Source organism: Ictidomys tridecemlineatus, chromosome 10 (assembly GCF_052094955.1).
Source record: "Ictidomys tridecemlineatus isolate mIctTri1 chromosome 10, mIctTri1.hap1, whole genome shotgun sequence".
Taxonomy (NCBI): domain Eukaryota; kingdom Metazoa; phylum Chordata; class Mammalia; order Rodentia; family Sciuridae; genus Ictidomys; species Ictidomys tridecemlineatus.
In genome coordinates, this window is record NC_135486.1 from 136,865,040 (window position 1) to 136,878,821 (window position 13,782).

Genomic DNA, 13,782 nt, shown 5'->3' on the forward strand with positions numbered 1-13,782 from the left:
GTTTAAAGCTATAGTTCATGTTCTGATATCCAATTGTAAGCAGGATTTTCTCACAATAACATTTTTAAAAATTACACAAGTATTATCTAATATGCTCAGAAAATTTTCAAACACAAACTACCCTATCCTGTTCCCCTCGCCAGAGATTTTCTTCCCAAGTACACCAATGAATTTTATTCTTAGGGAATTTATGTGCATAAATGTGCAGATATAAAACATAAATATGTACAGATGAATGTGTCACTTTCTGCACATCTTTAGAATCACATATATGTGCTGTCACTTTTTCACTGACTACTTCTCAGAAATTGAGTGGCAGTTACAAAAGCAGCTCTGAACTAACATGATTGCAACTGGATGTGGGTCAGTCAGAAAGGCTGTCACAGCAGAAATCCGTGACATGTGAGGCACATCCTCACCTGGAACGTTCTGTGAAATGCAGACCTGCATGTGTTGCTCCCCACCAGGCAGGCCACAGCTTTTCCTGTTCTTCTCCCAGATCAGAAACTCTGCGTATCCCTTGTGTTTTCTAGTTTTGAAGTGAGTAGGTACCCATAGCAGCAAGAGTTAAGGGCCATGTCAAGCCTAGTCTTGGCTGTCTTGCCCACCCCTCACTTCACCTCCACTTTTAAAACCACCTGCCTATATGGAGGGTTTCACAAGTATTCCAGCTGTGTTTTGGAGGAACTGTCCTCTTGCTTTCTTTTTTGTACTGGGGATTGAACCCAGGGGTGCTTAACCACTGAGCCACATCCCTAGCCTTTTTTTTTTTTTTTTTTTTTTTTTAGAGAGAGAGAATTTTTTAATATTTATTTTTTTTAGTTCTTGGCGGACACAACATCTTTGTGTTTTTTGTATGTGGTGCTGAAGATTGAACCCGGGCTGCACGCATGCTACCGCTTAAGCCACATCCCCAGCCCTCCCTAGCCTTTTTCTACTTTTTATTTTTTTACTTTTATTTTGAGACAGGGTCTCACTGAGTTGCTGGGGGCCTCAGTAAGTTGCTGAGGCTGGCCTCCCTTGAACTTGTGTCCCTCATGCCTCAGCCTCCCTAGTCTGTGGGATTACAGGTATCTTGTAATTGTAACACACTGCAGCTCTGGCAAACGTATTTAGGGCCTCCCCAGGGACTCCAGGCATGGGCCTGTGATACCCTGTTCTCTGGCTGCTTGTATTCTGGGCCCACCAGTGTGGTTTACGGAGGGATAGATTGCAACACTGGTGTGGCAAGGCAGTCAGGAAGAGGGTACATAGAGGTTATGTAGGGGTGGATTGAGATATGTCACCTGGTCATGTGAGGTAGCTTTGCAGTTTGTGAGGCCTCAGGATGAGAAGCACATGGAGATTGGATGGGTGGAAAAATGGACAGCCATTTGCCCAAGTGCAGAATAGTGGTTTTAATGGGCTGGGAGAAGAGCTTGTGCCAGGGAATTTGCCAGAGTAGGGGGAACACAGCATGTTTCCCGTAAACAGCAGACATCTCCTGGTCAAAAAAGTTGTGGATGTCCAGAGCCACAGCCTTACTTGGGTCCTGGGTGACAGCATGGGAGCCTCTGTTCCTACATAGTGCCCCTTAGGGGGCCCTTTCTTATGTGTGTTGATCCAGAGGCATCAGCACTTCTTCCCAACTCTCTTCCCAGAGCCACCACAGTACGTTACAAAGGGAGGAACCTGCGGATCAAAGCACCCATGTGCCGGGCCCTGAAGAAGCTCTGTGATCCTGATGGTAGGTGACCAGGGGAAGGCCGGGACACCTGTAGCTCAGTTGTTTTGTTGTTTGGTAACAGCCTGAGCTAAGAATGTTTTCTGCCGAATAGTTCTGTGCCTGGTCCAGCTGAATCCCAGTACTGCAGATAGATAGTTTATCCATTTGAAATGCAGTGCCTCCACTCAGTAGATCAAATTTAGCTCAGAATCCATGGCAGTATCAAGACAGAGGGCTCTGAGCTTTTTGGAGCAGATCTTTTGTGGCCTTTGTGCATGTGTGTGAGTGGCTTCATTAGCTGCTCCCTTGCTGTGCTCCCTCTGCCTTCCTTGCCTCTGGTCCCAAGGCAGTCTGCACAGCGCTCTGATTCTGGGGAGGTGGGGGTGGTAAAGCACTTTACTTTCTGCCTTGAGGTTGATCTGCTCTGGACTTTCATGGTCTCTCCCTTTTGCAGGCCTCAGTGATGAAGAGGACCAGAAGCCAGTACGTCTGCCCCTGAAAGTCCCTGTAGAGCTACAACCACGGAACAACCATGCCTGGGCACGAGTACAGAGCCTTGCCCAGAACCCACGCCTTAGGTAATGTGGCCTTCAGCCTGAGGAGGGTCCCTGTAGTCTGGACAGGGATAAAGGGTACTGTTTGGGTTTTCCTCAGGGAGTTGATGCAAGGAGCAAGTTTCACCCTAGTGCTCTGGCGTCACTTGAGGACAGGGTGTGGGTGTGATGTTGCCACAGTAGTGGTCTGATGGGGGCCCTGCAGGTGCTGAGCTTGGCCAGGGTTCTCAGGAGTGTGAATGATAAGAGAAAGTCTTGGCCAGAGGGCAAGTGGCCGCAGAACCTTCCTCTCCTCTCTGTCCCATAAAACCCCTACTACTTCTCTCTCTCTGGCTTCCCAAATTGGTGTCTGCTGTGTGCACAAGGAACTGCTGTGGGGATGGGCTGTTTTAAACATTTTTTTTTAAATTGAGGTAGATTCACAATGTAAAATAAACCATCAGCCACCTTGAAGTTTGCAGTCACATGGCATTTGGTATATTCTCAGTGTTGTGGAATTTCCACCCGTCTGCCCAGAACATCTTCCTCACCTCAGGGCCTAGTGCTACTAAGGGTCCCCTCCAGTGCTTGTGCTCCTAGTTCCTTCCAGTCTACAGATACTGCGCCAGTGGAGTCTGCAGAAACCAGCTGCTCACACTGGGCGAGCTCTGGCACTGTTGGTGCTTTGTCTCCATCCATGTGGTGTTTATTTCCTTAGGATTGGTGAGGGCTGGCCACTCCAACCCTGAAATCCTGAAGGCACCCACAGTTCCCACACAGTGCACCCCAGGCAATGATGGGAGCAGTGTCATACCTGGTGACACTTCCTCAGTGATTGCGGGAATCTGTATTAGCTCAGCTGATAGGGCTGATCTTTAGGAGAAGGAACCTGGGTCCTATTGGTGCCCACCCTGACCCTGACAAGGCCCTGCCCCTTCTGATTTTGGATTCATGTTGTGGCAGCCTCCCTTCTTTGTCTCTTAGGATGATTGTGGAGCTGCATCGGAAGGTGTCCAGCCTTATCGAGTTCTTGAAGCAGAAGTGGGCACTCCAGGAAGTGCGAGTTGTATCTTTTCACAACTAAACAAACCTTCCAGCCTCTACAGCTCCTCCTATTTGGGAATGGGGTCTCACTTCCTAGTCTTTCTTATTACAACAGGACCCTGTAGGAGCCCTTTGCCACGGGGGTTTGGGTATAGAGCCCTACTTGTCCCCTCCTTGCTGTGGTGGCATTTGGGCACACTAGCTCTCCACATTGTGACTGGCCAGCCATCTGCCCATATGGTATGGTGGAAGGACCTGTGCCAGCAGGATGGGTGACGTGACACAGGTACAGCCCCACCTGTGTTGTTGGCTGGCTCTGACCCTCCCTGTTCCCTATGTACAGTGCGCATCAGAGGTATGAATTTCTCAGAGACCCTATACCGTGGGCCAGCGTTCTGTCTATGGCTTGAGGAAAGTCCCTAGGTCAGGGGTAAGGGCAGATCTGAGCCCCTGTGATGCCAAGGAGCAGATATGGCTTCTGGCAAGGGCCCTTTCCCCCCACCTGGCGAGCAATATAACCATGGCGTTGCTGGCAGGGTTGCTCCTTGACAGTGTACCCAGCGGAAGACTCTCGAGGAGCGGCAGCTCCCGGGCACCAGCACCCTGCAGACACAGGAGAAGGTGGCGCTGCACCTGTTCCCTGGCGAGAACTGCACGCTGACGCCATTGCCTGGTGTGGCCCGTGTGGTGCACTCCAAGGCCTTCTGCACGGTGCACTGGCAGGAGGGTGGCCGGTGCAAGCAGAGCACCAAAGATGCCCATTCGCTACCCCCAGCCCAGATCCTGGGCATCCAGAGTGGGCAGGGAACAGCCCGGGGCCAGGTGAAGTGCCCAAGGGGTGGCACTGAGGGCAAGGGCGGTGGGCGGCCCCCTCCTGCCACCGATGTGTTGCAGAGTTCTGGAGAGAGTTCCCCTGAAAGTGCCCCTGGGGAGGGGGCCACCCCAAGTCTGAGCAGCCTGGACGCTCCTGACAGGCCTCCCCCTGGGCATCAGGACTCCGGGCCAAGTCTCGAGAAGACCCCTGCAGCAGCTCCTGCAGAGGGCAGGGATGGCCTCATCAGAGAGCCGGGGGCCCTGCCGTGTGCCTGCGGCCAGCTCCCAGACCTGGAGGATGAGCTGTCTCTCCTTGACCCCTTACCCCGCTACCTGAAGTCCTGTCAGGACCTCATCGTCCCGGAACAGTGCCGCTGCACGGACACGCGGCCTGGGAGAGATCATCCTCTTCCTGGCAGGGCGGCCTCCCCTGAGGCTCTCACCCCCAGCAGCAGGGAGGCTCCTGACCTCACCTCCCCTGGCCCAGACCCTCAGCCTGGCCCTAGCCCTGGGCTTCCCCTGGATGTTTGCACTAAAGACCCAGCAGATGCACCTTCAGAGGAGCCCCAACAGAAGGGAAGCCCTACAGAGCCTCTGACATCTCAGGGACAGCCTGCCAACAGGCCCCCAAAAGAGGTCCCTGCCAGCCAGCTAGCCCAGCAGCTGCGGGAGGAGGGCTGGAGCCTGCAGACGTCTGAGAGCCTCACACTGGCTGAAGTCTACCTCATGATGGGCAAGCCAAGCAAGCTGCAGCTGGAGTACGACTGGCTGGCTGTGCTAGGCCCTGAGAGCCGGGCCACCCGCCCATGTCCCCCCGTCCCCCATGAGCAGCGCCTCCTGAACTGCCTCTTGAGGCTCATCTCCACGGAGGTCAACCCCAAGCTGGTAAGTGGGTCAGTGTGGCCCTTCAGGAAGTGTACCCGGGCCTTGATCAGACCTGGTCATGAAGGTGGCTGCAGCTTGAGCAGTGAGGTGACTCCTGGGTAGACCCAATGTCAGGGCTGTTGGGGGTGAGTGAGTTGTGACCAGATGGATTATGAGTTCATACAGGTTTGGCTTTACATGGAGAGAAGTGACATAGTTGAGGAACCTAGGGGAGGAGGAAGCACAAGGTGTGGAGCATGGTGGGCAAGAAGCTCAGCAGAGGCACTCACATTAGGGCCTGCCAGCAGCTCAGCATCACCTGAAATTTAGACATGCAGCTTCCAGAATAGCGCCGAAGACTGTAGGGATAACCCCAGGTGACTCTATGGAATACAGGTATAGAGAAGACGGGCCTGTGGCTCACTGAGATTGGAGACCTTGGGTCAGAGATGGGGGCCTGTCCTATGGCTTTCCATCCTACTGCAACTCCTCCTTCCCTGGTAGAGCTGTGATAAGTGCCCCGCAAGGCCCAAGACACGGGAGATTGGCAGAGTTGGGAGAAGTAAGGCAAAGGAGACAGACCCTGGGACTGGTGGTGCTGTGGGAGCTATGGCTGTGTAAATCTTTTCTTCCTGTGACTCAGAAGAGTTCTGTAGTCTTACACTGGCTTTTTACTGTGGGTGTTTTAAAAGCAGTGTTCTCTTCCACTGCCCAGTACCTCCTCCCTGCAGCTGGGCCCTGCTCAGAGTGGGTGAAACCTTTCCCCGCACTGAGATCCACCTGCCCATTCTCACCACTCATGAAAGCACTGGAGACATACAGGGGCTCTCCCAAGCAGGGGAGCAGTAGCTTTCATTATTTATCTGGCTGGTGATTTGTACTTTTGTTTCTCTTTTTCCTTTTCCTTTTCTTTTCTTTTTTTTTTTCTTTTTTTTTGGGGGGGGGGGACCAGTGATTTTTTGAGAAACTGGCCAACTGCTGAGTGATTTTGGGGATGCCAAGGTCAGGTATCTTTGACACCCCGACCTTTGCCATCATGGAAATAAGGCTCTGATCCCTGCACCATCTTCCAAATTCTGAAGGGTGTACTCACACCTCCTTGGGGCACTCACATCAAAGTTATTATTTATTTTTTGTGTGTGTGTGCTGAGTTGGGACATTTTTGGCCGATTTCTGTCCAGGCTCCAGAAGCAAACGCCACATCCACGGCATCCTTGAGGCCTGCCCAGGAGGAGCAGTCAACAACCCCCCCAGGGAAGGTGGTGACCATCAGTTCCCGGAGTCCCCGCTGCCCTCGAAACCAGTCTGCCCTCCGCAGCAGCAAGACCTTCCCATCTGGTGCTGCACCTTGCTCCCCAGGTGAGGGTCATGGTGGTTTGACAGGGTCAAGGACTGTGCTGAAGCTAAAGGCACAGTTGTCTGAGGCTGCCCTACTGTCTGGTCAGCCATGGTCCAGTGAACGGCATGGAAGCCTGTCATAAATGGCCTGAGTCATGGGGTCCTGGAGCCGCCAAGAAGCAGAGGACGAGATGACTTTTGGCAATGTGGATACTTGGGGGCTCTTACATTATAAAGCCCTAGAAGCAGCTATGTCATACTGAGTTGGTGGTTCATGGCCTCTGAGGAGAGTTGGTTCTTTCTAAAGCTTTGTGGACTGTTTTTCTTTGCATGTAAGGCATTAGAATAAAGATTCTGGTTAAGGAACATGCCAGCAATTGAACAGTCTTGAAAAAAAGACAAGAGTAACCTACCACAGTGGACCCTGCCCCAGCCATAACTAGGAAATAAATTTTTTTTTTTGCTGGTGCTGGGGATGGAACCAGGGCCTTATGTATATTAGGCAGGTGCTCTACCACTGAGCTGTACCTCCAGCTCCAGGTAGCTAATTAATAAATTCTGGCTCTGCATGCGTTAGACCCCAAGGTAAGCATAATGCATGTCCTGGGCATCAGTACTACTTGGTTAAGCCTGTGGTGTTTTATAAGTAAGCTGGTTATTGCAGCTGGAGTGGTGGATTCCACATGAGTGCCTGAGGGGAGAAGTATGAATGCTCTCAGGTGCCCTTTCCTGCCCTGGCAGAGCTGGGTATCTCAGATGAGTGTGGGCTGTATTCACTCCTCTAGCCTAGGAGAAGCCGTGCAAGTCTTCCCAGGATTGATCCAGGAGTGGCCAGGGACTCAGCGACTGCCCTGGAGTAAGGACTGGAGTGCTTCTGTTTGTCCTAAGCCCCTAAGTCCTCCTCACACTTCAGCATAAAGGGTGTTGTCATGGATACCGTAGGCAGATGCCTGCCTAGTACCTGTGTTCTGACAGTGGTGTGCATCCTGGAAGAGACAAGTTTGCCTCACTCCCTGGGGAGTTGGCATCAGGTTAGACAAGATGTGGGCATACAAGGGCATACCAAAAAATACAGTGACTTTTCAGCTGAACTTAGTGTCCTGGTGTGTTAGCAGTTCTCCAGGATTATTTTCCATTCACAGAATGTCATTGTTTTTATATTTTCTCTGATTTACTGTGTTGCCAGTGACCTGCCTGTAGAAGATTATTTCCTGCCAGGTACAGTGGTACATATCTGTAATGCCAGCTACTTAGGGAGGCTGAGGCAAGAGGATCACAAGTCCCAGGCCAGCCTTGAGAACTTATTGAGACCCTATCTCAAAATGAAATAGAAAGGGCTGGTGATGTGGTTCAGTGGTAGAGCATCCTGGATTTCATCCTTAGAACAAAGGGGAAAAACAGAAGTCCCATTTCCTTGAGAGTCTCACTTGGTGGTCTTTTTTTTTTTTTTTTTTTTTTTTTTGTGGGGTGGATGGGGAGGGTGTTTTGTTTTGTTTGTACCTTAGATTGAACTCAGGAGTACTTTATCACTGAGCCACATTTACAGCCCTTTTATTTTGACAAAGGGTCTGGCTAAATTGCCTTTGTGGCCCCCCTCCACCCACCCCCCATCAGCCTCACAGGTGGCCAGGATTAAGGCATAACCCCTGCTAGGGCGTCCTGGTGGTCTTTGATCAGACCTGGGCTGCTGCTGAGTTGGGGCACAGTCTCCTGCAGATGCTTGTTTTATTATTCTTCACCTCTTTCTGTTTCCCTCCAGAAGGTGCTGCAAAAGCCAACCTTCCCTGCAGATAGGCATGTTCCCTGATGAGGGCCAGCTGGTAGTTGACCCAGCCTGTCCTGCCTCCTGCTTCTACTTGTAAATTTCTTAGTTCTGTGTCCTCTTTAATTGTCTCTTTCTGGATGGAGAACACTTACAGAGTAGTGGGGCTGCAGTTCTGAAACTCACCCTGATGCTTCATGAGCCCAGACTGTGGACTCTTTGAGTATCAGTGCAGTCTCACAGTTTTGTTAATAGAGAGTAAGGGGCGGGGCCTGGCCAAGAACGCAGAAGGGTGCATTCCAGGGAGAGCACTTTTTAAATAGTGCTTTCTGTCCTATTACTTCAGGATCTGTTTTCCATAAAATTAGAGATTAGATCAGGGGTCAGCAGATGACAGATCCACCTATTGACCCCCTTTGGTAAATTGGCATGTTGGCTCTCAGATCCTTCTGTCACTTTGGGTTTGTTTGGGATTCCCTAAAGGTGCTGCTAGTTCTGAGAAGTCCAGCAGTGGATGGCCCTGTCCTGTCCACCAAGTGTTGACCATTTGTGGCATGCTTGTCCTCTAGGAGGCCTATGGTTTCCTCATTGGGGACAAAAACCTCCATGAGCAAGAAGGGCCATGTTTCCAGGGATGAGATGCAGGCAGCTGAAGAGCCGTTGCAGAATTCCTTCCAGGTTTTCTACCCAACAGAACTCCCTTCACTCTGGAGAGGTTGTGTGGAAGAGTGTTGGCATGTGGCTTTCCCTTCTCCTTTCCAGGTTTAAGGAATCCCCCAAGGCCCCTCTTGGTGGCTGGTCCCTCCAGTACAGGAAGCAGTGACTCAGATGGTGGCCTCTTTGCTGTCCCAACGACTTTGCCACCCAACAGCCGACATGGGAAGCTCTTCTCCCCCAGCAAAGAAGCAGAGCTGACGTTCCGGCAGCACCTAAACTCCATCAGTGTGAGTGCTGGGCCGGGCGCCTGCGTGCCAGGCCGGGCCACCATGCCATGGAGGGCACATCCTCAGGGCTGGTGTGCTGTCTCCCTTACAGATGCAGTCAGACTTCTTTTTGCCAAAGCCCAGGAAACTGCGGAACCGGCACCTGCGGAAGCCATTGGTGGTCCAGGTGAGGACCTCACATGAGTCCACGTGCCCCTGGCTCTACCGCTGGCCCAGCTAGCCAGCACACACTGGGTTTCTTCTGTGACTTAGGATTTCAGGGTGTAAAATAGGGGAAATCACTGCTGCTTCTTTTCCTTATGAATGGGAAAAGTAAAATCAAAAATAGTGAATTTAATGGTGCCTATAAGTAAAGATAGTCTTTGAATTGCATTGAAAATTATGAGCAGAAAAGACAAAAGTTCTGGGGTCCTGGTTCTAAGAACGTCTGAGCTGGGTTGGAAGTCTTGGAGGACTTCCCAGGACATGATGAGACACACTGAGCTGGTGCCAGCAGTCAGCAAGGAGTAGATTGATAGGCCTGGCCTCTGCCAGAGTGCTGGGTGGAGGGAGTGCTGGGTGGACCTTCCAGGGCCACATTCAAGCTCCAGCAAACAGGGTAGAAGGGAAGCTGCAATTATGAAGTAATTATGGCCTTAGAAATTCATGGGTATATTTTTTGGGGGGATTAATAGGTTTCCTTTTGTTAGACTGTTAGACATCTTTTTCTCTCTTAAGATTAGTTCTTTTAGAAGTAAGAATTGCGCAAAAGATCTTAGGAAGGAAGATGCCCATGGTTTATTTTATTTCTCTTTACCTCTGCTTTGGGTTCATACTAACATTTAATTTTTGTATTTTAATCCTTTTCTCTGGCAGTGGTGGGAAAGTCCCCGATTGGGCATGAGCTTCATGGCCGTTGAGTGCAGGGCTCAGTACCACCTCTCGTGGACTAAGTCCAGCCTGCTATTTCTTATTTAAGACAGATTTATTTGTGACTACACATTCTATAGTGTTTATCCATTTAAGGAGCACACTTGAGTGCACTTCAGTGTTCTTTCACTGTGTTTATGGATAGGCACAGCCACCACTGCCCACTCCAGAGCATTTTCATCTCCCAGAGGAAACCCAGTACCTCTGAGTGCTCCCCGGCTCCCTGCAGCTCGTGGCACCTAGATTTCACTGTCTGTTCTGAGCATTTCCTAATGCCTGATCATATTCATGCTTTTTAACATTTTTGCAAGTAAAGCTTTATTGACACACGTTCTGTGATTCATGTCAGTCCTGCCTGTTGCTACTTTCCCAGTACAAGGGCAGGGTCAAGTATGGGCTAAAGTCTAAATATTTCCTGCTTGGCCCTTTTCAGAAACAGTCTTGTCTAGCACTGGGCCAGGCTTTGGAGCAGTGGGCACAGAGCATGTGTTGGGTTGTGCGTGAGTCCTTGGCATGGCGCTGCTGTCTCCGGCCGCACCTGCCCTCTGATCTTTGCCAAAACCAGTGCCAGGTAGATCTTTGGGTGAGGAGAGGCTTTATATGACCCAAGTTTTCTGTGCACCAGCAGAGAATGGCAGCTGTGCCATTCTCTCTGGGCTGAGGTGTCTAGGGACACTTTTGGGTTGACAGTTTTTTTTGTTGTTGTTGTTTTTCCTGTCCTGAGGGTTGGCTCTAGTGGCATCTACCACTGAGCTACATCTCCAGCCCTTTTTATTTTTTATTTTGAGACAGGGTCACTGAGTTGCCTAGGCTGACCTCTACTTGTGACTCTCCTGCCTTAGCCTCCAAATCACTGGGGTCACAGGCCACTGTGCCAAGCTTGGCAGATGCTCTCTGTGAATGTTCTGTGGCCACTACCAATTTGGGTGGGTGATGATTTTCTGGGGACTATTGTCACAGAGAGGTACCCTCAGGAGGAGCCCTGTGAAGAGGCGTTGGGTGCCCCTTCTCCCCTCTTGCCATGGCTGCATGGAAGCCAGCTCAGGCTCTGTCTCATCCTGTACCTGGGACTGTAACAAGTGTGTGTGTCATGGGGGACACCCACCTAATTCAGAGGGGTTTTCTGCACACAGGGCAGGTTATGCAGCACTCCTTGTTTTTGCTAATGAAGGTCCAGTTCCCTGGGAGGACCTACTGTTCTGGGACATGAGGCCTTCCTTAGTTACCCAGTTTGGGGAGTGATCTCTTTCAGCATTGGAGTCTTACCGCCTTGATAATTTACATTTTCTCTTCAGAGAACGCTGCTCCCCAGACCATCTGAAAATCAGTCCCACAATGTGTGCTCTTTCTCCATCTTGTCCAACTCTCCTGTTGCTGGTAAGAGCTGGGGCCTCTCTGGGCCTACTTTCCCTCCTCTTCATCTGAGTGTGGCCTTGCCTGGAGACGGCACTCTGCCTCACATTTCTAGTGTTCTCTGTGGATTCCATTGGCACAGGCCTGTCAGGCCAGCTGCAGTAGCTAGCAGGGCAGAGGCCTCTGGTGGGTGCATCCTTGGGGATGGGCTCAGCTGGCCTTTTTGGCACCTTTGCTCAGTCAGTTCATTGGCGCAACAAGGCACTTTGTGGAGTAGTGGTGTTCTTGGGGTCTGTGGATTGTGCCCTTGTATGTCAGTGACTGCAGTGAGGGGGCTGGCGCTTTGCAGTTCTCTTACACCCTGAGAATTTTTCAGTGAAGCCCCTGTTCTGTGGACAGAACTGGTCTTTTTTACATTTCATGTGTACTTGCAAGTCCCATCAGCTTCCAATTGCTTTCTCATGCTAACTTTTCAACTGTAAAAGACCTAGCAAAGTACAACCAAATGATAGTGGCAGAGTGTCAGTCCAAGGCCTGATGCGTTGGCCACCCCTGAGGTGCCCATAGCTCATTTAAGGGGATGACATAAGATCTAGCTGTGTCTGTAGAGGGCATAGGCAGGCCAGGATGATGTATCTGACTCTGTCTTCCCCCTTACAGGAAGAGGCTCATTCCGGCCCATCCAGTCATCTTTGACCAAAGCAGCTCTGTCTCGGCCAATTGTGCCCAAGGTCCTTCCACCCCAGGCCACAAATCACTTGGCCAGTAAGTCTGCAACCTGCATGGTGACAGTACTGTGTGAGGTTCCTGAGTAACGTTTTTGTCACAAGGCATTTTATTCTTTTTTCTCTCCAAACCTTGATGTTTCCTTACCCTTCAAAGGGAGCCATTGGCTCTTGCATCCAAGTGAGGTATGAGGGAGAGGCTCTCCTGAGCTTTCTCCTCATGCCTTGTGGAGACACAGAACAGAGGTGTGATCTCCTGCTCCTGTTTCCAGGTGCAGTTGACTTGGCAGCCCAGAGTGCAGGCATTATCCCTGGGAGCCCCCTGCCGGTCTTGGCTACCGAGGGCTTGTCTGGCATCTCTCCACTCTCTTCAGATGAGGTAACAACCACTGCCCCGGGCCAGGATTCCAGTGGACCCCAGCAGAATGGAGACCCCGTTCCCCCTGTGGGGGTGAGTGTGTTCATAAGTGCTGCTCAGCATTGCAACCAGCATCTTAAGTAGAAGCAGGACATGGGGCTGGGTTCTGGCTGAGAGGCTGGAGAAGCCACTGTGCCAGGGTGTGAGTGTGTGCCATGGAGCGTAGGCCAGGAGAGGCAGGCCTCAAGGGTTGCTGTGGGACACTTAAGGATACACAGCTCAGACATATATGGCAAGGTAGCTCTGAGCCACACCCAAGTTGGATGACAGCCAACTCGAGACCTCCCTGTGCTGGCATCACAAGCACTTGATGCATTGGAGGAGAGTGGTCTTTATGGCCCTCCCTCCTGATTGTTCTGGAGCTCTAGTTTCCTGGCCTACTTGGGAGCTGCCTGAGGAGGGCAGGTAGGTCAACCCTGTGGAGCTCTAAGGAGCCCAGCCTGCTTGAGCTTTTAAGCTGATTTCTTAATGAGCCTTGAGTTTGCTTTTTGAAACATCAGTTTTAATTGCAGGGCTCATGGCCTGACAGTGTTTGTGCAGCACTCCAGTCTGAAGCACAACTTGTCATTGGCACCTGGGGTGCTAGGAGGCCCAGGAGCCTGAACTGCTCTGTGGAGCACAGCCAGGCTAGCGCTAGCCCATGGGTAAGCCACTTAGCAGCCTGTCTCGTGTTCCCGCAGGGCACAAGGGACCCATTCCTCAGCATCCCCTCTAGGCCAGAGCAGGAGACAACAACAGACAGCTTCCAGGTAGAGTATGCATCAGCGCTGAGTGACAGACACACTGTGGAGCTCAGTGACTTCTCCTTTTGCCCACCTTGACTGCTGCCTTGTGAATGGCAGGCTAACTCCCAATTCTGTCTACTCAGATCTGGCTTCCGGGCCAGGGAGGAGGGGGTTGTCTGATGGTGACTGCCCACCTGGCAACCACTCACCACCTGTGTGTCCACAGTTGAGCTGTGGGCTGTGATCGAAGCAGGGCCTGGCTACCTCAGCCTGACCTCCTGGCTTGGGCACTGCTAGCACCCTGCGCTATTGCCCAACTGAACCTTAGGTTGTGCTTGTCTTTTTGTTTGGGTTCTGAGTGGCCCCTTGTGTCTGAACAATGCCTACCTCTCAGCAGGGTTCATCTGTTCTCTCCTTAACCGAGCTGCCCAAGACTCCTCCCCAGAATGGCCTCTGTACCCCTCTGCGCTCAGAGGGCTCCAGCGCCCGACTCTCCCCGCCCAACGTCTCCGCATTACTGGACATCTCCCTGCCTGGCCCCCCTGAGGATGTGCTCTCACAGGGGGAGCCTGCCACGCAGATCAGCGACTCCATCATCGAGATTGCCATCAGCTCTGGCCACTATGGTGAGAGCAAGTGGCCTTGTCAT

The 13,782-nt window shown here is 51.6% G+C and overlaps 1 protein-coding gene across 12 annotated transcripts in view; it reads left to right on the forward strand.

Moving 5' to 3' along the window:
* Positions 1-13,782, forward strand: part of Cramp1 (cramped chromatin regulator 1) — a 59,228-nt gene that overhangs the window by 38,578 nt on the left and 6,868 nt on the right. For 9 of the 12 annotated variants that reach the window (XM_078024844.1, XM_078024836.1, XM_078024842.1 and 6 more), the window contains 12 exons: positions 1,641-1,726; positions 2,160-2,283; positions 3,223-3,304; positions 3,844-4,980; positions 6,141-6,318; positions 8,822-9,003; positions 9,095-9,169; positions 11,208-11,289; positions 11,926-12,030; positions 12,263-12,441; positions 13,089-13,157; positions 13,528-13,759. In XM_078024844.1, coding sequence (XP_077880970.1) covers positions 1,641-1,726; positions 2,160-2,283; positions 3,223-3,304; positions 3,844-4,980; positions 6,141-6,318; positions 8,822-9,003; positions 9,095-9,169; positions 11,208-11,289; positions 11,926-12,030; positions 12,263-12,441; positions 13,089-13,157; positions 13,528-13,759 — 2,531 coding nt within the window. The remainder of the gene's footprint in view (positions 1-1,640; positions 1,727-2,159; positions 2,284-3,222; positions 3,305-3,843; positions 4,981-6,140; positions 6,319-8,821; positions 9,004-9,094; positions 9,170-11,207; positions 11,290-11,925; positions 12,031-12,262; positions 12,442-13,088; positions 13,158-13,527; positions 13,760-13,782) is intronic. The other 3 variants (XM_078024838.1, XM_078024840.1, XM_078024841.1) reach the window with 2 other exon arrangements.